The sequence below is a fragment of the Cervus canadensis genome, chromosome 29, assembly GCF_019320065.1.
Source record: "Cervus canadensis isolate Bull #8, Minnesota chromosome 29, ASM1932006v1, whole genome shotgun sequence".
Lineage (NCBI taxonomy): Eukaryota > Metazoa > Chordata > Mammalia > Artiodactyla > Cervidae > Cervus > Cervus canadensis.
The window spans coordinates 33,849,664-33,871,235 of NC_057414.1; the positions used below are offsets into that span (position 1 = coordinate 33,849,664).

At 54.1% G+C, this 21,572-nt stretch overlaps 1 protein-coding gene and 1 non-coding gene across 4 annotated transcripts in view; one reads left to right on the forward strand and one right to left on the reverse strand.

The window, feature by feature from the left end:
• Nucleotides 1-954: 954 nt before the first annotated feature.
• NFRKB (nuclear factor related to kappaB binding protein) overlaps nucleotides 955-21,572 on the reverse strand; it is a 30,794-nt gene continuing 10,176 nt past the window's right edge. Inside the window, exons 4-26 of one of the 3 annotated variants that reach the window (XM_043451799.1) lie at nucleotides 21,185-21,312; nucleotides 20,367-20,541; nucleotides 19,716-19,817; nucleotides 19,038-19,111; nucleotides 18,133-18,217; nucleotides 17,613-17,793; nucleotides 17,296-17,404; nucleotides 16,941-17,067; nucleotides 16,618-16,683; nucleotides 14,074-14,153; nucleotides 13,922-13,968; nucleotides 13,354-13,411; nucleotides 12,561-12,735; nucleotides 11,578-11,684; nucleotides 10,729-10,852; nucleotides 10,488-10,567; nucleotides 10,177-10,397; nucleotides 9,814-10,081; nucleotides 8,998-9,210; nucleotides 6,030-6,797; nucleotides 3,363-3,469; nucleotides 2,608-2,743; nucleotides 955-2,500 (exon numbers count right to left, since the gene is read on the reverse strand). In XM_043451799.1, the coding sequence (XP_043307734.1) occupies nucleotides 2,375-2,500; nucleotides 2,608-2,743; nucleotides 3,363-3,469; nucleotides 6,030-6,797; nucleotides 8,998-9,210; nucleotides 9,814-10,081; nucleotides 10,177-10,397; nucleotides 10,488-10,567; nucleotides 10,729-10,852; nucleotides 11,578-11,684; nucleotides 12,561-12,735; nucleotides 13,354-13,411; nucleotides 13,922-13,968; nucleotides 14,074-14,153; nucleotides 16,618-16,683; nucleotides 16,941-17,067; nucleotides 17,296-17,404; nucleotides 17,613-17,793; nucleotides 18,133-18,217; nucleotides 19,038-19,111; nucleotides 19,716-19,817; nucleotides 20,367-20,541; nucleotides 21,185-21,312 (3,557 nt within the window). In that variant the 3' untranslated portion in view covers nucleotides 955-2,374. Of the gene's footprint in view, nucleotides 2,501-2,607; nucleotides 2,744-3,362; nucleotides 3,470-6,029; nucleotides 6,798-8,997; nucleotides 9,211-9,813; nucleotides 10,082-10,176; nucleotides 10,398-10,487; nucleotides 10,568-10,728; nucleotides 10,853-11,577; nucleotides 11,685-12,560; nucleotides 12,736-13,353; nucleotides 13,415-13,921; nucleotides 13,969-14,073; nucleotides 14,154-16,617; nucleotides 16,684-16,940; nucleotides 17,068-17,295; nucleotides 17,405-17,612; nucleotides 17,794-18,132; nucleotides 18,218-19,037; nucleotides 19,112-19,715; nucleotides 19,818-20,366; nucleotides 20,542-21,184; nucleotides 21,313-21,572 lie in introns of all 3 variants that reach the window. The other 2 variants (XM_043451798.1, XM_043451797.1) reach the window with 2 other exon arrangements.
• Nucleotides 13,136-13,207, forward strand: TRNAC-GCA. The gene has a single exon. It is a non-coding gene; the product is annotated as a tRNA-Cys (tRNA).

Genomic DNA, 21,572 nt, shown 5'->3' on the forward strand with positions numbered 1-21,572 from the left:
GGGACCCACAGACAGGCTGGGCAGGTAGCACCAGGCCACACATCACCAGGGTTCTGAAAAAAACCTGTCTGCTAGCATGTAAATGTCTGTGGGCACCAAGGAGACAGTCAGAGTCAGGTGACTTCAGCAGAAAGTGGGGGTGAGGGTTGAGGCTGGACACATCATTAAATCATTTGTTAAGTAAATTCAGAAGGGGTTTGTTTTAACCAGCAATAAATAGCAGAGCCAGGATTCCTCAAATTACTGCCTCTTTCTCACCCGGAAACCAGGACCCGGGGTTTCCACGTGCAATGTGCTGCAGGGAGTGACGCCATGTGGACATACCCTCCTTCACTCAGCTCAGAGGCCGTTTTCCCTCCCTGCAGGCTCCACCTCTCCCCATCACCAACCTCCTCTCTGCGCCAGCCCTCCACCACCCATCAAGAGCTCCATCCCGCCCCGCCCATTCACCCCTGCAATCTGGCCCCCAGGTTCACCCCTCCCGGCTCAGGGCGGCCACCAGGTCTCACCAGAACACATCACTTCCCCGCAGAAAGGCAGCAAAGAGGGCGCTTGACCTACAACCAGAAAATTGCACTCACATCTTGGTTCTCTCTAACCTCAACTCAGACACAGATTCTCTCAGTTGAAAGAGGGATGACCGCCTGTTTCACAGATCTGCTTTAGGAATCAAACGTCTTTGAGTCCAGTGATCTGCTCTAACTTTCTCTGCACCACTGCAACTTGCCTGATACTCAACTTCCAGCCAGCAACCCCTCCCAAAGATGCCATTCCACTTCTCTGCCCTCCAACTCCACTTCCTCACCCTGACCCCGTCAAAGATTGTCACGGAACTTTCATGGGTGAGGAAAACTTTCTTAATAACCCAGATACTTTCCTGAGAGACAGGAAAGCCCCATGGCTGCAGAAAAGCTTTACCACCCAACGCCCATTCCGATATGAAAGAGGCACATATTGTTGACAACCAGTGGTTTTAATTACATTTTAAAACAGCATTCTGAGCTCTGCCTATGGCTCAGTGGAGACTGAGAACCGTGAACAGTCAGGAGCTAATGACAATAAACCCAGACCCATATCTCCTCTGCAGCTGGTGCTGCCTCATGGCCACATACCCCCCAGCCCCACCATATTCTGGTGCAGAAGCAGCAAAGTTCTACTCAATGGGTCATGTTGGAAATTTTTTGGACTTGAGGCTGTGCAGTCTCTGTGACAACTACTGAGTTCTGCCTTCTAACTGGAAGCAGCCACAGACCATACCTAAGTGAATGGGTGTGGGCTATGTTTCAGTAAAACTTTATTTACAAAACCAGGTAGCCAGCCCAAGGAGCAAGATTTGCTGACTCTTGCTCTGGAGCAAAGCAAAACATATCATCTCTGAACCACAATAAAGCTTGTGTTGCAAAAGCAGTTATGTATCCTGGCCTCTGCCTGCTCTGTCCACTGGCTCTGGACGTACATGTCGACAGGTTTGACAAGGACGACAGAGTCAGCAGGTGAAGGGTGGACCACAGTCAAGATCCTGACCGCCCGTCTTTAAGCAGAGCTACCACACTAATTCCACTTCTGGGACCCCACATGACCTCACTGCCCACGTTTCTCCCCCACCTCATGGCCACTCTGTTACCAGGCAGCGATCAAGTCAGCCACTAACTTACTAGGAATCTTGCTGTTCTTTCACTCTGGTCAAAAAATTAAGTAAATCTGCCTGCAATGCAGGAGACCTGGATTGGATCCCTGGGTCAGGAAGATCCCCTGGAGAAGGAAATGGCATCCCACTCCAGTATTCTTGCCTGGAGAATTCCATGGACAGAGAAGCCTGGCTTGCTGCAGTCCATAGGGCTGCAAAGAGTCGGACACTACTGAAGCAACTTAAGACGCGTTTTTGGGGGTGGGGGCGTGTCTAAGCCCAGGTTTCTACTTGATAGAGATGTACAACAGCTTTTTGCAAAAAATGTTACATAAAAATATCTGGACACAGAACACTGACCCAGACCACCAATCACAGACAAGACCAGGGTAAACACAATCCCTGCACAGAACAAGTCTCGCTCACCATCCACATACCTGTCACATCAGCCCGTCCCCAGTGTCTCCTCTCGGGAGAGCTGGGCTCGTGTGACCACGGTGAGTTCACACGCCCCCACCAGAGACACTTCTCCCGGACCAGACAAGACAGAGCCCGGGGGCCCAGGACACCTGGCGCGGCCCACTCCCCGCCGAGCGCGGCTGAGCGGCCAGCGTCCTGCTGCTGGCCTTCCTCAGACAGACCCCCACCCAGCCAGGTGGAGGGGGGCGAGGCAGCCACCACGCTCCTGCCTTCCCAGCCTCAAGGCCGACTGGCGTGGCGTCCCGCCGCCAAACGTCTTCCTGAGAATCACTGCTGCTCAGGCGCCTGCTTAGGAGATGGGGCCGTGGTCACGACGACAGTGGAGACGGCCTTGGAGGAACCGGAGGCTGTTCCCTGCTGGAGGTGGGATGCGGGGACTGTCTGGATGCGCACCTGTTCACAGAAAGAGTGTCTGGTGGGCAGATGGCCAGCGGCCCGCAGCAAGGATGAGCGCATGGGGAAGGGAGCAGCCCGAGCCCCGCCAGGGCCCTGGGCCTCACCTGCGTGGCCTGACCCTGCTGCTGGAGCTGCTGCAGCTGCTGGGCCGTGAGGAAGCTGACCGGCTTGTTGCCCGCGATGAGCTTCGCACCCGCCGGCATGGTAGTAAGGATGATGTTGCGGCCCAACCCACCGAGGCTGTGGGGAAGAGGCGTGAGGCCAGGCCCAGGCCCGGGGACCTCAGCCCTGGACTGACAGGACCCCAGTCAGAGATTCCCCCCTTCTTCCAGCTGCCACACTCCCATGTCAGACAAAGGCCCCTGGTGCTCTGGATCAAAAGGTTCGACGTCTACTCGGTGCCCGGCCGGGGTCAGGATGGGTGTCGGGAGGTGTGCGCTCCCAGCCAGAAACCCGGCCCCAGGGCAGCTTGAGACCCAGACTCCTGCCTTCACCTTCGCTCTTGTCAAGTCAGAGCCACAAAGGCCTAGCCCCGGGGAGGCCCTCGCCGTCTGCGCCATCACACCCTAGGGTCTGACTTCAAGGGGAGCTTCCCTAACAGCACGCTGGTCACCGCCCTCCACCCAGTAAGTCCTGTCGGTCCCTTGCTCTGTCCCCAGAGACAAGGTTAGTTCACTGTTCCTACAGAATGAGCCTGATGGCAGCACTGACCTCACTTTATCCCCAGCACCTGAAACAACTTCGGGTGCTTCAGACACTGTCAAGCACAATGAAGGAGCCCAGGAAACCAGCCGCCTTCCCCATGCCCTCGTGTCCAGGAGCCCCCAGCACTGCCTCCCCCATTCCCCACAGCACTTACTTGGCCCCCAGGTTGCCTTTGATGATGGGGGCTGTGACCACACTCTTGCCCTTCATGGGCTGGCTGATGACAGACAGCGGAACTGTGATCCGTGTAGGCAGCTTCCCCTACAGAGAAAAAGAATCAGGTTTATCGGAAGGAGGAGGCAAGGACCACCACCCAGCGTCACCCAGGGGCCGCAGGAGCCGAGGGGTTCTCTGTGGGGCCCAGTGCTCCTATGGCTGGGGTCCAGATGAGGGTTCACATGCTCTACCAAGGGGTCATCTGTCTGTGAGCCTCCTCCTTCCTGCCGAATCAGAGCAGCAGAGTGCACCTGCCGGCATCAGGATAAAACGTGCTCCTGAGCCACAAGGGAAAGCGTGTGTTCCCTTCAACACAGTAGAGTCAGGGATCCCAGAGGGGAGGCTCTCACTCATCCACGCACCCTGACACTTGGCACAAGGCGGCCGGGCAGAGGACCTGAGCCGGGACAGAGGTGATCAGGAGTTGTCACGGTTAGGTGCAGAACAGGGGAGCGCACAGCAGGGCACATTCCTGGGTGCTGTTCTTCCCAAAGATGAGGGAGATGAGCTGGGGACACTGATACTAACCTCACCCAAGAGAGACATGCACCCCACAGTTAGGAGTGTGGGAGGAGCGCAGAGGGAGCTGGACACGCCTGGCGTGTCTGGGACTTCAGGATGGTCAGCGTAGGTCACCACGGCCACCAGTTTTTAGGTTGCCTGGTTTTAATCTTTGGCTGATAAAGTTTATATATGGTAAAATCTTGTGTAAATCTGACTTGAAAAAAATAACTCAAGAGGAGCAGTTGACAAGATGCAAAGAAAAGGAATCAACATTTCCTACAGGCAAGCTGATTCTACAGGAGTCTGGCACTCAGGAGGAAACCTGTCTCCCGGGCCAGACACTGATTTCCAAATGACCCAACTGTATGCAGCCCCTTAGAAAGCACTGAACAATGCCAGCAGGCCAGAGAACACGGCCAGGCGGTGCCTTCAGGGAACCGACTGGGGCTGCACTGCTGTCTTAAGAAGCCCAGTGCTGGGAAGACTTCAGAGCAGCATCCACCGACCGAGCGTCCCTCTGTGAGATAGGTAACCAGCTGCCTAGACACCACCCCTCAACCTGCCTGCCCACCCGGAGCTCTCTGCTTACAGTCACCCCTGTGTCAGAAGGACTCAAGAGAAAAGTGGATCAAGTGAGCGCCTCGTTGCTTAATTCTTTGATGTGAGAACCTGAACAAACATCTCCTTTAAAGCCACACTGCACTTTAGGGTTGGTTGGCTGGCTTTACTACCGTATTGGTCCTCCTCTCCCCACACTCTGGATTTTATCCTAATTGGTGAGGTTTTACTATACAGCTTACTTAGAGAAGTCAGACTGTGTTCTGTACTGTCAAGACGCACCCACCATACAGAAGAGTGCCCCTTACCTGGAGGCTAAAGAATAAACACCTGCACCCCAAAACACACCTGTTGATACAGGAATCTAGTTTATGGTAAGGGTAGTATCTCAAATTAGTTGGGAAGAGACATACTACTCAACGATGTTGGAATAATCTGAAAAATGTAAGATGAGCTCTATCACACATGACATTCACAGAAATACATTTCAAGTGGATTTATCCATTATACTTTTTTTAAACTCTAAAAATATTTTATGAAAATGAGAACCGACATCTTCATAACCCTGGGCTAAGGCATAAGACGGTGAAACCTAGGAACCAGAAAATGCTGATGATCTGATCAGATAAAATACCTGCAGAGCAAAAAGGCTTCATATGCAAGGTTAAAAAATGACAGACTAGAAGAAAATATTTTCTACACATATGAGAACTAATATGTGGGAAATATAAAGGTCGGTAGAAACTCGCACAACATGGAAATCCCAGAAAAACACCCCAGAAAAACAATGGCAAAGATCCCATTCACTCCTGGAGAGCCCTCACCAGCCCCCCAACGAAGGGACGCCCATCCCCCCCCCAAGACGAGGGAGAGAGAAAAAGAACTCTCTTCACCAGTAAGACAGGGACATAAAGATTTACATAACAGGCTCTCAAGTGCTGGTTAGGGGATAAGGGAAACAGAAGGCTAGCTGATGGAGCGTAAGCTGGTGTGGTCTTTCTCTGAACACAGCGGGAGTGTCAGAATGTTTGAAGCGTACCTCCCTGACCCACTCCAAGAACCTCCACTCCTGAAACACTGCCCCGTGTTCACACACACAAACAGGCCACGTAGCACCGGTGTTAACAAGGGACAGCGATGTCACTAAAAGGGCACAGTTTCTGCATAGAATCTGGAACAACCCCCAAGGTGTACTTTTAAATGAACAAAACAAATAACAGAACAATATATAGACTGAGGTTTCTCATAGGAATCTTAAAATTGTACATATGTATGAAAACGCTCAGAAAAAGGACTTGGAGGATAAATGGCAAAACAACACTAGTGACGAGCCTCATGAAAGGGGAACCAGAGGGTGGGAAGAGAAAGCTCGTATTTACTCCACGCACCTCCACGCTGCTTTGCTGTTATGGGAACTACTGCCTGTGCCACACTTTCGTAAATGTGTTTCAGAACTAAACAAGAGTCATCTAGTGACTAATCCTGTCCGGGTCAAAAGAGGAGACAGACTGGGCTTCTAGTCTACACCCCTGAAGTTACTCACGGCCTGCGAAGTGGAGACGACCGCGGAGCTGACTGGGACCTGCCGCACGGCAGGCGCTCCGGTCCCGATGCTGATGGGGGCGCTGGCCGCCCCAGAAGCCACAGCCACGGTCTTGGACACGGCAGCGTTCACGCTGGGCAAGGACACGGCCGACGTATGAACAGTTCCAGACCCACCGGCCACTGAGGGCCCCTGCTTGGTGTGGGCTGCGACCGTGATGGTCTGGCCTGCTTTGGGGGGCATCACCCCCAGGCCCTGCACGATGCGAATGGTGGCAGCTGGTTTCGCTTCCGATGAGGCCACTGTGTTTTTCCCCTTCTGGTCGGCCACGCTCACGCCAAGCGCTGGCATCAAGCGAAAAGCTGAACTCGAGGCTTCCGCCGGCTTGAGATCAGGAGTCACTTTGACCACAGTGGTCCCTGTCGGAGTGGATGACGGGGCAGCAGCCACACCGGCCTTGGCAGGGCTGTCAGTGGCATGAACGGGGTTGGATGTGACGTGGAGGGTCGCCGAGATGCCTTTGCCCGTGGCGCCGGCGCCTGTCCCAAAGAGGTCCTGGGTCAGTTTGACTGTGGTGACCTGGGACTTGGCCAGCGTGGCCATCATGTCTGGGGTGATGCGCAGCACCGTCTGGCCCTTGGCGTCCGTGGTGATGGAGGAGGGCGGGAGACGCAGCACATCCTTGCCCTGGATCCGGAAGTTGGTGGCTGTGAGGGGGACACTGCTGCCCGTCTGGGGCTTCACGCCAAGCTGCCCAGTGATCGCCACCTGCAGGGGAAGCAGCACACTGACAGAGGTCTTCTCGGGGCTCAACGGGTTTCAGGGGAAAGCTGGGGAACCTCCATTGCAAGAGATGTGTGTTTCATGTACTTTCCTAACTTTTTATTTTGAAAAATGGAGGACGGTCACCAAAGCAGAGAACAGACTAACAAATTCGCGTACCACCAGCTTCAGAAGTCACCACATGGCCAGAAGTATCTACTTTTCCCCACTCTTCAGGGGCCTGGGTGGAGGGAGGGAGGAGTCAAAATATTTTAAAGTAAACCGGTAAATATCATTTTGCTCATCAACACACTCGTCCCTGGGTAGCCAAGGCTGCTCCAGGCCTTCACATAAAATAGCCCAGAACCAAATTTAAAATAACTATCTTTTCTTATCTAATAACTACCTGGTAAATATTATAAGACACGCTCACATTTCTCCTACTGTCTCAAAAACATCTAATTATGGCTGAGCCAACCTCCACTTTGAGGCAGCACCAGGCTCGGTGCTGAAGGGCATAAGCCCTGGGGCCAGACTTCCCAGGTTTTCACACCACGCCTACTGACCTACGGCCAAAGTCCACATGCAACAGGTATGACCCTCCTAGCTGGGAACTCTGTGTCTAGTGAGCCACCCCCCACCTCTGCTGGACCACTAAGTGTCACAGTGCTGCCCCCCCCCCCCAAAAGCATGCCCACCCCTGCCTCACTCCACATTCCCCTGCAGCCTCAGGTCTCTGCTCTCAGCGAAAGCAAGGCTATCTATCACTGTCTCCCCTGTCTCGCCTCACATTCTATTGTGAACCTGTTCCCCAAAATTCATGACCCAGTGTTCCGGTCAAGTTCACTCACTACCCCTGTCCACTGAGTGCTCACTTCTCAGGCCTCGTTTCACGCCCTACACATGCCTAATGCTGGAGCTACACGGCTGCTACCCCCGCCCATGTGGGTTCCCTACTTCTGCTCTGGGCTCCCAGCGCCCACGGTGCGAAAGTAGGGGTTTCTTTGTTTTTTTAATTTATGTATTTTTAATTGAAATATAATTGCTTTACAGTATCATGATGGTTTGTATCAAACATCAACATCAATCAGCCATAGTTACCTATGTTCTCTTCACTTGAACATCCCTCCCAGCTCCCTTCCCAAGCAGGAATTTCTTTAAGTGAAAACTAGGCCAAGTCATCCCAGCCCACAATCTTTCCATATCTCCCATCACATCTAAATTAAAGGCAAAGTCTGACCTGACTTAACTGCTGGCAACCTCGCCTTCTAACACCTTCACACTTGCTCAGGAGCTTCCAACTGCTTTCTTGTCGTTCCTCACACACTCCTGATGGAGGCCTCCTCATGTGCCATTCCCACGCCTGGGAGGCTGGGCCCGGCCAAGCGCAGCATGGCCTGCTCCCCAGCTTCGCTCACCTCACTCAAGAGGCCCCTCCCCAGACAGGCCTTCTCTCATCAGCCGCCACCTCAGCCTATCACCCTTGACCCTGCCACGCCGCTGACCGACTGTCACGGCCTTGTAGAACTCGACCCGGAAGTACTTGCCTGTCCCCCATGTGACAGGTGACACTACAAGCCCCGGGACAGCAGGGACCTGGTCTGTGTGATTCGCCCCTTGACCCCACACCCTGCACAGGGCCCGGGACACAGAAGGCACTCAAGAAGCCTTCGTTTGATAACTTTGCTTCATCGTTAGTGGTTCCGCTTCTTCACAGTAAAAGGGGAATAACGAAAGTGGCGGCCCCACGGTGTCATGAGAATGACATTCTCAGCATCTACAGCACGTTCAGCACCGCGCAGGCCCTGCCCTCAGCAGTCGGCGCGATTCTGCCCAGCCAGTCCCTGCAGCTCAACGGTTATCTTCACGCACACACCTCCATGAAAGCACAGACAGACATGTTCCGTTTCTACAAGTAGAAAGTGAAATGCCAACAATGCCTGTCCAGCTATTCTACAGGCTTTTAGGTAAGCAAATCCGTGAAAAGTTGACTCCAAATCCAAAGACTCAGCTACTAAATCCTGAATTTCATGGGAAGAAACGGAAAACCCAGCATCAGGATCTCCCAAGCTTGCACTGCCCTTGCTGGAAACTCACACCTGAATAGAAATGAACTCAGAATCAGAGGTCACAAACCACTAAGGTCTCCAACTGTCCTCTGATTCTGGACAAAGGACTCGGACCCGCCCAGAGAGGCTTCGTGTACCTGCTTGATAATGTTCTGTCCTGCGACGTTCTGAAGAACGGCCGCCGTGGGGGTGCTGGGAGCAGAGCCCCCAGGAGAGCTGGTGGCGGGCTTGCTCGCAGGATTGGCCGCTGCAGAGAGACTTGTCACCGTGAGCCCCGCCGACCCGGGTCCCGGCCGCTGCACGGTGGCCGTCGCTGTCTGCGCTTTGACCGGAACGGTGGCCAGGACTGTCTAGTTCCGGGCAGGAGGCCGAGAGCTTAATTAGACCGGAAGCTGCAGACCGGCACCCAGAGAGGTCTCCAGCTGTCACCACCCAAGACGCACTCCCCCAGGAGGTCTTCTAAGCTTACAGTGCCGAGCGCTCACTACCCCTGAAACGGACAGTGTGGAGCTCTGACGTGCTGGTAGAAGAGCTCAACTTGCAGAAACACTTTCAGGTCTAACATCTCACGTTAACCACGCAAGGAGAGGCGAGACACCATAGCCCTTCGCAGCACAGGAGCCTGAGGCAGGCCCTTGTCTACAGCCCCACGGCCAGTGGCCTGGAGAAGGTTAGAGTCAGAAGGAGCCTGACACCGAGAATCACAGGCCTCTCTCGCATCCCACCTCCACGCACCACGTTCCTGATGTCACAAACTGGGGTACATCACTAAACTTCCCACAGTTCTGACTCCCAACGTGCAAACACCACTCACAACTCAGCCACCGGGCTCTGGGCATTAACTGAGCTGTTGTGATAAATGCCGTCAGCAGCAACAGTGACGCAGGTCCTTGGTCCCGACCTGGACTGGCCACCGGACTCAGGAGCCCACCCGAGCAGCCCGTCCCTCTTACCTGGGGCCCGCCTTTGGCCTGTGCGCCAGGGGCCGGCATGCGGATCTGCGTTCCCGTAGGCATCGGTGGAAGTGCCGGGGCTGGCCCCGCTGGCTGCGTCACGGAGGGAAGGCTGGGTGGGGCCACCACCCGCACCTGGGGGAGCCCAGCCGAGCCCGAGTGGCTCACGACACGGGCAGCAGCCTGAGAGCTCGGCGGGGTCTGGCTGGATGCTGGGGACAGCATGGTTCCCAGCTGCGGCATGGTTGGTGAGGACACGAGAAGAACACTGCGAGGAGCACCCAGGGAAACAAGACACAACTCAGGACACCATGCGCAAGGAGCCTGCAGGGAGAAGGCCCGACAGAAAGCAGAATCACTCACCCTGACGTAGACTTGGCCGGTTCTGAGACTGTCGTGGGGCCACTCTTGTTCACTGGCGGCACTGGCGGTGGGGAGATCGGCGTGGCAGGTAGAGCAGGCGTGGTGGGCGTCACGGGCGTGACCGGGGTCGGGGGCATGCTGGAGTCGCTGAGGCTCAGCTGGCTCTGCTCGGACGGGCCGCCGCTCAGGACCTTCACCGGACCCTCCTTGCTGCTGGACTTCTGCACACACACGGGAGGGAACACACGCGGCATCAGCAAGGTGGCAGGGACAGCTCGGCCCCTCCACCGCCGTCCCACTAGGTCACTCACCACCTTGGACGGAGGCTTGGGCTTCTGCTGGAGGGCTTTCCTGGCTTTGGCTGCAGCTGCTTGGGCTTGGTGGATCCGCTCTGTGGGCAAGAGTGGGCAGCTGAGCTCAGGAAGGAGGGTGGTCTCACTGAAAGCCAGGGCTCCGTCTCCCTGCACAGTGGCGTCCTGCCCGAATGCCAAGGAGGAGAAGGGTGGGGCTGGGACAGAACGTCAGGGCACCCTGGGCTAGCGGGGCACAGACCAAACTCCTCCTCGCTGCGGTCCCGATGCAAGTAGATCCACAGCTTCCGCCCGATGTCATACTTCACGCATGGGTCCTTCTCATAATGCAGCCGGTCCAGGGCGCCGCTCACCACTGTGTTCACCTGAGACCCAGGACAAGGGGAAGGAAAACCACCAGCTCAGATGCCAGAGGAAAACCCGGGGTCGGGGAGAGGAGGCACAGCCCCCACACAGAGCCTACTCCCAGTGGCTCACCTGTCACTCGGCAAAACAAGAAACATTGAGTCCTGGGGGATAGAGTCGCCCTGAGGACGGTGAGTTGAGGACCCTCAGCAGATGCTGAAGCCAAGCCTCGCCATCAGCAAGGTCACAGGGCAGCTCTGCTCACCCTTCTCCAGACTCCTTTCTTTCGGGTTTTTTTTTGGCCACGCCGCTCAGCTTGTGGGATCTTAGTTTCCCAACAGGAAACTGAACCTAGGCCCTTGGCACTGCCTGACCACTGGACCACCGGGAAATTCCTCAGCAGTTTTATTAAATTTGTTATTCCAGTCTGTATTCCCTCATGTGGGCTTCCCAGGTGGTTCCAGTGGTAAAGAACCCACCTGCCAATACAGGAGACATAAGAAAGGAAGGTTCGAACCCTGAGTTGGGAAGATCCCCTGGAGGAGGGCATGGCAACCCACTCCAGTATTCTGGCCTGGAGAATCCCCATGGACAGAGGAGCCTGGCAGAGTACAGTCCATGGGGTTGCAAAGAGTAGCAAAGAGTCGGACACGCCTGAAGTGACTTGGCACACACATTCTGTATCCCCTTGTAAGCATCCTTAAACAACCCCCGAACAAAACCCGAGCAGCGCCTCCCCTCACACCTGCGTGCTGGTGACGTCGGGTGCCAGGAACTGGGAGTCCTTGAGCAGCTCACAGATCTCCGCCCGCGTGCCCTCCCCGTTGGGCAGCCGTGCTGCCGCATCACGAACTGACACCAGAAACAGCAAAGAGCACGTTAGCAGGGTTCCTGGGGGAGCCATCCCTCAGCTGCTGACCCAGCAGCAGGGGGACACGGCCCTCTGGGGGCGGCTTCCTCCACACCCCTCACACTTTCAGCCAAGGCTGAAGGCCCTGAACTTGAGAGTTCACGGGGTCCAGGAGAAAATTACAACTTAAACTGAAACTTAGCATTTCCTCCCACTGTGAGCCAAGGCTGGCACGACCTTTGCTGGCATACGTTGCCAACCACACGCTGGCAGTGCTGTGATGTTGTAACAGAAATCAGACGATTTCTTACCACAGCACAGCTGCTGCAACAACTCAAAGTATCATTCCTACTCATCACTACGCAGGAATCAGAGAAGCCACACCACCTGCGGCAATATCACATCATTTATCATAATAAAGACCTATTTCTGCACCATAAACCTGCTTGAATATTTTTGCAATATGACTGGTTTCTTTCATAACTGTGCATTTTATTTCAGGCATTTAAAAACCTAATTCTGAGAAGGGGTCCAGAGGTTACCAGACTGCCAAAAATTAATGGTACAAAAAAGGTGAAAAATCTCACCTTTAAAAAAATCCTAGTCTGGAGGAAGCAAATTCTGGCACCTAAGCTAACTGAACAATTCCTAAAGGAGCGTAAACTTGAGCACAGAACCCAGGAAGAAAACAAGGATTCCATGTGACTCTCTGGGCAGGAGCCTGCCCTCCATGTCCCCACTGCAAAGCTTCCTGGAAGGAACCAAGGATTCCCTGTGACTCTCTGGGCAGGAGCCCACCCTCCATGTCCCCACTGCAAAGCTTCCTGGAGCTACACTGACCCTCCAGCCTTTGCTGGGGGGTGGGGGTGGGGGCGCACCCAGGGACAGGATGGTGACGTAGGCGGGCCGGTCAGAGCGCAGCAGGGAGTGCTCCCGTGCCTTGTTGAGCGAGGTCTCCTTGTCGAACACACCCTTAACGGGCCCCACCACGGACTCGAAGCCGTGCATGCGGAAGGTAAAGGCTTTGTGGGGCTGGCTGTACCGGTAGCGCTCCTGTCAAGAGAACGGACAGAGCTCCTGAGTCAGTCAGAGGGGTCTCTCCAGCCACCCCGAGCAGTAAGGGGTTGGCCTGGAGAGACTGGAACAAGGAGGAATCAGGCTATTCCACTAGGACCACTGAGCCGACCAGAGTGGGGAAAGGATGACCACCAAAGGCCAGTCACTAGCAAAGTCATCAAGAAGTCAATGTGTTTGGTTATCTGCAGAAAAAACCATCGAAAGGTTTCTCATTCCCTTCCTCACATCCTCTCTGCTCCGGAAGAGCAATCCCAACTAAAGCAACAGCTGAGGTTAAGAGTGTGAGCTGCTTCCAAGAATTCTGGGCTCAGAGCATCTCTTCACCTGGTCTCGCAGACACAGAGATTTACACTGGGTTCCAGTTTGTTCAAGGATTTCCCTGGTGGCTCAGATGGTAAAGCGTCTGCCTGCAATGCAGGAGACCCAGGTTCGATCCCTGGGTCGGGAAGATCCTCTGGAGAAGGAAATGGCAAACCACTCCAGTACTCTTGTCTGAAAAATCCCATGGACGGAGGAGCGTGGTAGGCCCATGGGGTTGCAAAGAGTTGGACACGACTGAGCAACTTCCCTTCCCTTCTTCCAGTTTGTTCTCACCTGCTCCTGAAAAACTCGCTTCTCCTCCCCCGTGCTGGGCCGCACCACATAGTCAGTCCTTCTGGAACACAAAGACCCATGGGTACACTGCACTCCAGCAGGCCCATCACCCCTTCTCCAGCGTCCAGAATCACCAGGGTCCATCATCCCTTCTCCAGCACTCAGAACCACCAGGGTCCATCACCCCTTCTCCAGTGCCCAGAACCACCAGGGTCCATCACCCCTTCTCCAGCACCCAGAACCACCAGGCCCATCATCCCTTCTCCAGCGTCCAGAACCACCAGACCCATCAGCCCTTCTCCAGCACCCAGAACCACCATTCTGCACGGGAACTGAAGGGAGACCAGGGGAAAGCACACACCTGTAGGTGGATCCTGCCACTCAGGCTCCTGGGGCAACACTCCTACTCTGGGAGCATGCTGCCCCCCGGGGAGGCTGAGGTGGGCAAGGACCCAGGGACCCAATCTCTCTGGCTCTGACATACAAGGACATGTCAGCACAACCAGGGTGGGACCAGGACAAGGGTTTCCTGGGGCACCAGCCTCAGTCAGGGCACTGCTATACTCACACCCGAGGAACAGGCGTTGTGGCATCTGAGCTGTCTTCAGTTTCTTGCTGGAGAAAGGAAAACAGTGACAGGTCAATGGACTGAAGAATTCCAGTTAACTCAAGGGTTCTGGAAGCCCAAGACGAGAGAGCTGGCGGTTCTCAACAACATACCTTACAGAAGGCCTGGTCTTTGGTTTCCAGCCACAGCTGGAAGAGTGCAGCTAACTCCTTTTCATTATCTTGGGACTGGCCTATTAGAACAAAAAGGCAAAAAATAACAACAGTGTGATCTAAAGGCACAGTGTAAGGACCCCACTTCCTCCTCCTCACTGTACCTATGCCTGAGGAAGAACCTGCCAGGACCATGGCAATGGTCCTGTGTACAGAAGAACCCTCGGCCTGGACGTCCACAGGCAGGATGAAGGTGGACTGCTATCTGACAACACTCAGAAATTAACTTGAAACCAACTTGAAGGGATTAAAAGCCTGACAGGATTAACTTCAAGTGTCTGATGGACATCCACACAGGCTGTCTAGTCAGCACCTTAACTCCTCAGCCACTCCCACAATCACAACTAGACCTTGACATTCTCTAAAACAGGAATCTTCAAGATGCCTAATCCAGTTTCTCAACCCTGGTAATGCGGGATTACCTGGAAACTTTTGAAAATGCGAGGCTCAGGCTCCCTCAAACCAACCAATCAGAACAGGTGTGGGGAAGGCCCAGGCATCAGAATTTTTTAAAGTTTCCCAGGACATTCCTGGCAGTCCAGTGCTCAAGACTCCGTGATTCCAATGCATGAGGTGCTGGTTTGAACCCTGATCAGGGAATGAAGATCCCACATGCTATGCAGCACGGCCAACAAAAAAATTTTTTAAATAAATAACAACAACAGATAACACTGCAGAAAGCGTGGTCCAGATCCACTGTCTCCCTAACTGGAGGGGAGCTGCAGGAGAGGGCCCTGAAAGCCAGGACATGCAACTCTCCACAGCGCACATAGAGGTCAGCTTTGTGGTTGTTTGCCTACGTCCGGTCTCTGGCTGCCCTGCACAGGGCAGAGCTGAGCAGCTGCAGCAGAAGCATCTGACCCACGAGCCCCAGACACTCCCTGGTTGGGTCAGGCCTATCGCCGCCGGCCCCACGCCAGCTGGACCCATGGCCTCAGCACACCTCTGGCCACAGCCTGCATCACTCCTCCAAGAGCATCACCATTTCTTCCATGTCCACAGGCCCTGTCTTGACCTCCTGAGCTGTAGGAACCATGGTGGCTAATGAACACTCCCCATCCCGTGAGTCAGACCTCACGGCTTCTTCCCCACTCTGCGGTCACTGCTTCCGGTGTCCCCCTCTGCCTCTCCCACCTCAGAGTCTCTCAAGGCTTCATCCCAGGCCCTCCGGCCTCCTCAGTGGGCCCACGCCTCAGGCTTCTCTTACTGCATATGCCCACAGCTCTCTACCCTGACTCTCCGGTCTGGACTCTAAACCCACCATCCACTCAACACCCCAAAGGAAGCTCAAGGCAGCATGTCCATAACCACACGCATGCTCCTCACCCTCACCAAGCCTGACATCCTCCCCAGTTGCCCATGGCGGAGTCCGTTCACCAGGTCCAAGTCCAGCACCAGTGACACTTGACACCCTCTTCCTTCACTCACCACACAGTCCATAACCACCTCTCTAGCTTTTACTTAAAACTCTGAAGTTCATCCGTTCTCCCTACCCAAGTCCAGATTATCATTATCTCTTTGCAGGCTGGTGTGATCCTGAAAGGAAGCTTCCCCGCCCCACTGACCCACACCACTCCCTCCACGGGAGCCTCTTCCCCTCTCGCTGCTGGGCTGGTCCCTAGCCATCGTGAAGAACTCTGCTCAAATGACCTTTCCCAGGACAGCTGTCTCGAAGTCTGCATGCACACCACATCAATGCCTCATTACTACCCCTACCAGCACTTTCCCTCACAGAACGTGCACGTTTGCTATTTGAGTTATTTGTTCCCCAAACAAGTCTTAAGATCCACGAGGGGAGCACACTGTTTACGTCATCAACCATTATACCCCCAACGCCTAACACCGCCTGACACCTAGAAGGTGAATCACTGTTGTAAGGAAGGAATGAACCTACTGCTTCACAAGCTTCTCTCTGTGTTTCTCTTCACAGACCACTGGACAGAGTGGAGAGAGATAGTATTTCCACAGGAAATCAACACGAATCTTCCTCTCATCACCAAGTTATTTCAAGTACACGTTACTACAGCTTATGTGGTAAGTGGGACTTTACAAGTTTATAAAAAAGGAAGCCTTTCTTGTAGAAACAGCTTACTTGGGGCTGCCTGACACATTATCCTCAACAACAAAGCCCATTTTAGGAAAGAAAAGCAATCATATTACTGTAAGTTACCCTAAAGGCACAGATACAAATGATAGAAACACAGGTGCTACTCTAAGACACCCCACAGATTTCGATTCAGCAGCCCTGGGGAGCATCGGGACACAGGGCAACTTCACCTTAGCCAAAACCCACTGGGGTTCACGAACTTAGACCGTGCGAGTTCCTAAGGACCTGGAAGGATCCTCTTACTAAGCAAAACAAGGCCTAACATTGCCCTCCTCAACATTCTCGTGGCCTGCACTGCCCAGAAGGTACCAGAAGCTTAGGGGAGAAAACAAGAGAAAGAGAACCTCTGTGACAGGTCAGTGGTATGCAGTACTCACCGAGCAGTTTCCACTGCTGGGTTTTCTCCTTGAATTCAACAAACGGAGAGAAGCTGGATGGCACAGCTACAAGAAATGGACGCCCATGAGCAAGCCACACAGGCCAGAGAGTGCTGAGCCCAGAACCACCGACTGCCCTGGGCTGGGAGGTCACTTCCGTGCATCAACGGCGTATCAGGGCAGCACAGCCCATCGCCGCATGGCGTCAGGCAGAGTCATGATGGATGCAAGCAGTGAGGCTGCATTCTAACAGGAGAATCAGATAAAGGCGGGCCTGGGTGGCAGGGAGGGAGATACTGACCCTACAGAAAAAAGCACCTTACCACGGCTTTCTCCAGCAAGATACTGCAGGGCTGGTAATACCAACTCTGCCCAGTTGGGGGCCGCGGAGAACCAGCTATTGAGGGAGCTGGCTGGAGAGGACTGCCAATCCAAAACCCGCTCTTCTAGCTGAGGGAGAGAGAAAAGGCAGGACCGGGTTAGATTTCCACTGTTTCAACACACCGGCAATTCTATGGCCGTGCTGGAACGAGCCGGCGGTGTCTGCCCAGTGAGCCCAAGTCACAAAGCAAGCTGGCTGCAGAACTCTGGGGAGAGCCCAGAATTCTCAAGCCACAGTCGGCTGAAGATTTCTACCACCTGAAACCGCAGTGCCCTTGGCTCTTCCTAAACTCTCACCAAAGGAAGGCTAGCCTGTCCCTCCAGCAGCAGGATCTCCAGCAGGAGGGAGAAGAAGCTGGAAGATATTTCATTGATTCCAAGGCAAGGCTTGAGATCTTCGAGAGGCCTAGTAAGGGAAGAAAAAGATAAGGACCACCAAAAAAAAAACACCACACCTCTCAGTTGCTGTAGGCCCTCCAAGCCTACTAGCAGTCACGGATGCAGTTCAGTGAAGGACCACACCACGCACTTTCCCCAGGACCCTGGGACTCAGGGCTCAGAGGAGGCACCCGCACAGGGGTAGCCCTGAGCCATGAACCCCTCTGCTCACTTACTCTTCCTTGATGGCAGGTATGGCCAGAGGGGATGGAGCCTGCGAGAGGGGTGGGAGCCCTTCGGGACCGCTCAGGGATTCGGCCAGGTCCTCTACCTCTGACTTGATCAATTTTATTTTCTTCTTCTTCCTTTCCTCTTTTTCTTTAACCTTTTTTTTAAGGACAGCCAAGTCATATAGGGCTGGAAGAAAAAACAACATGTCATGAAACTACAACTTCTACATCAGGAAATGAGGGAACTTATCTGCTTATTATTTTCCCAAGGCCCACTAGCAAATGAAAGAAAAGCCTCAGTAATTAAGACACAGTTTTGTTTTTAAAACCAAACCCAATGAGTGCTTTTAAAAGCCAGTGATCTGTTGATGTGATTTAATAACCATTCTCCACCTACAAATCCCTAAGAGGCGATAACGAAACAAAGACCATCAGCAAGGAGGAGGCTGCAGCTACATCTCCTTCTGCGCTATGCAGAGGCCTGTGTGAGCAGACACCAGCCAGATGCTCTGCAGGATGTTCTTACCTGCTAGCGAGCCCTTCCTGCCGGCGTTCACTCGAGTCATGATGTCATTCAGAGTCAAGTCCCCTGTCAACAGGTCCGGATGATCCTAGACACGATATTCAGAGATGTGTTGTCAAGGCCCCAGAGAGGAGCTAGACATTGCTGGTGATTTTGCCCATGTACCTAACAGACACAATTAGATGGCAAGTGTGCTTGAGGAAACTGTGTTGAATTTAAAACATACACAGAGAAAAACTACTGCTTTTTCTAACAGGGCAGAGGAGAACCTTCCATGTGTGGCATTTAAAGTTCATAAAGCTCTCGTGCATTCTTTATATGTTCTTCAAATAGTACTGTTAGGTGATGCTATATTTTACAAAGACTGACAATGTCACTCAGAGAAATGAAGGGATTCACCCAACATCATGGTGAGCGGAAAAGACAGAGACAGAACTTGGATTTAACTCCCATGGAGACTCTGCCCATCTCGCCCCTCTGCCTTAGGACTGCCTTTCCTTCCTCCACTGCACTCTCTGGCTTGGCGTTACCTTGATCTGGTGGTGTGGAGGAACAGAAACATAAAATGTGGGAGGAGCTCAGGCTCTGCTGCTTGGCTCTGCTGCTTGCTAGCCATTAGGCAGAAGACAAGCCCCCTGGCCTCTCTGAGACCTGCAAACTGGACATAGTGATTCACACAGCGGTACTGTCCTAAAGGCTAGATCAGACAACACGGTGAGCATGTCTTATGAAGTCCAAGTGTTTGTCCTCTCCTCACATTTTCGGTGTTCCTGGGCCTCCATGCTGCTCCTGCCCTCTAACAAGTACAAGGAAAGGGGACTGAGGACGCAGTGACTCCCTGTATGGTCCTCAGGACGCCCGCTCGGAGATTAGACTGACAAGCTACCGACCACCCCCTCCAATCTTACTGGTTGGTATTTCCGCTTCTCGTGGTGCTTCTTTAACATGATCTTCAGGTCGCTGTCCCCCAGCTCTATTTTATCTGAGGGAAAAGGAATTAAACCACATGGATAGTCCTTATTTCCAGAGGGCTCAGACTCACATTTTCCTGGCCACTTTAGTATTCAAAAGTAAGACATTTCTGGGTTTCCCTTCTGACTCGTGTGCTGCAAGTACCGCAGTCTTAAAATATGGACAGTCACTGACTCAACTCTGCAGCTCTTCTGTAAGCTGGTCAGTAACAATAACCTCCGTACTCAGCTGCTTCCTGAAACGCCTAGAAGTTTCTCCACAGTCTTCTTTGATTCCTATCCAATTAAAAATATTCTCTAATTCCGTGGACATGCCAAGAAACTGTTATGCCTCTGGTTACCACTCTTGTTCTATTATTAAACTGTCCCTTAGTATTATTATTTTAAGATTCTGCTTTCTCTAGGCCAAAACGCCAGCTGATCAAATCCTAAGGGAAATTTTCATAGTAAAGGAAGAAATGCTAGCTGGCCTATTTGTAAAAAAGTAGAGCCAAACAAAAACTTCTCCAAACCTCCCGGTTCTAAGGAACACTGCTCTTTCCTGGCAGGAAGAAGCCAGTGCCGCTCCCACCACCACACCCCCCCGCCACACCCCGGGCCCAGAGCAGCGCTCACCTGCGGTTTTCATGTCCGTGGTGGAGAGCGTGGGCACCACCCTGAGAGGAACAGCAGGGCTCGGGGAGCGTGCTGGGGAGCTTGGAAGCCACGAGCTGAGATCTTCAAAAGAAAAGTTTCCTTGTAAATCCAACATGGCCTTGGACCCCGGCAGGGAAGACTGGCCAAGTGGTCGTTTGGGTTCAAGATGGCTAGGCCAACAAGCAGGAAGCCAGGTTCCAGCACTCCCTCCGGGCCCCCCCCCGCCCCGCCCCACCACCACCCCGGTCGGACTGTAGCTCTGAGGTCACGTAAGCAGCTTTTCCAGGAGGAGAGACATCCACGGTGTTGGGTCACTGTGGAGGCCAGGTCACTACGCCCCTCCTGTGGGGAAGCAGTCCTCTCGAGCAGCTGGCAGAACCAGAGAGCCCGCAGTAGGGCCGCGGGCCCCCGAGCGCCAGGAGTGAAGTGGTCTGCAGTCACAGCCGCCCAGCGGGACTGCCTCAGGGCGGGAGGACCAGGGACTCCGAGCTCCACTCCCGGCCCAGACAGACCACAGTGCAGAGGCATGTCTTCCTCATCTCGGGGGTGGGGAAACGGTGCCCACCGCTCCAGGCGGACAAGCAGCTGCGGTAGAGACGGACGCCAGCCCCAGGGCCCAAGGGCACGCACCCTCCTCGTCGGAGGACAGCGCCGTGTCCCCACACTCCTCCTTCACCTCCCGCAGGACCTTCAGGTAGCGCTGCTGGGTGCGCCACTCCCGCTCCTCGGGTGCGCGCGACGGCCAGGGCCGCTTCTGCCGGCATGGGAAGGCGGGGCCGCTCCGCCGGGCCATCTCCAGCAGGTCCTGCAAACACAACAGACAGGATGGGGTCCTGGCAGCTTACTCTGGCTGGTCCCCCAAGTCCCTGCTTCCCTCTCTTCTTCAACGAGCTCAATTCCCTCCCTCCGATCACAAAGATGCTCGTGGATGAATACGTTCAAATAAAAGGGGCTTCTACTGATTATGGTGGAAAATCCCAAATCGGAGAGCTACTCCATCGAGAAGGAATACTTACACCAGACACCTGAGTATTTTCACACCGAAACTTACAGGTCCTCTAAGGATCATAACTACCTGACCCTGAGGCCTCCCGAGGCTGGTCCAGACCTGGGGCCACTAAACCTGGCTCCCCTTGGCACCCAGACGTGAAACTGAGGGCAACCTCGTTCTCCTGAATGACCCACCATGGACTTGAAAGCCACCTCTGGGTAAATAAAGAAGCTATGACATTTCATCGATTCTAAGATGTATCCTTTTTCCCCTCTGTCCTAACATCTCTGAAATCAGGACACATCTGAAAATGCAGCTGAAGAAGGAAGGGTGCACTTGGCCGTGTTAGGAGTGGACAGGCAGCTTCCTTCCTCGTGGTCTTTCCTTGCTGCCCCGCCCCGCCGCTTCGGGTCACCAGGTGCGTGTCCGCGCAGCTCCCAGGACGGGGGACACTTACACTGCGCGAGGCCAGGATCTGCTTCAGCAGCCGGTGGAAGTACTGCTGCTGGGAGCTGAGGTAGCGCTTGTACTGCGACCGGAAGCACAGCTGCCGGTACTTGACCACCTCGGGGTTGAAGTGTCCGTCTGCAGGAACAGGCACAGCCACGTCAGCCACCGTCCACGTGGGCTGGGGGAGGGGACAGCTCTGCACTGACCAGGGGACGGTGCTGGGGGAGGGGGCGCGAAGGGCGGCGGGGAGACACAGGAAGCACACACGCCGGGACTCGACTCCCTGAGGCTGTGCGGGAACCAACCTGGAACAATCCTCAAGAGCAAGAAGAGTCGCCCTAGAGGCGGCGACATAAAATGAGGCCTGATTAGAGCAATCGTGGGAAACGTCAACT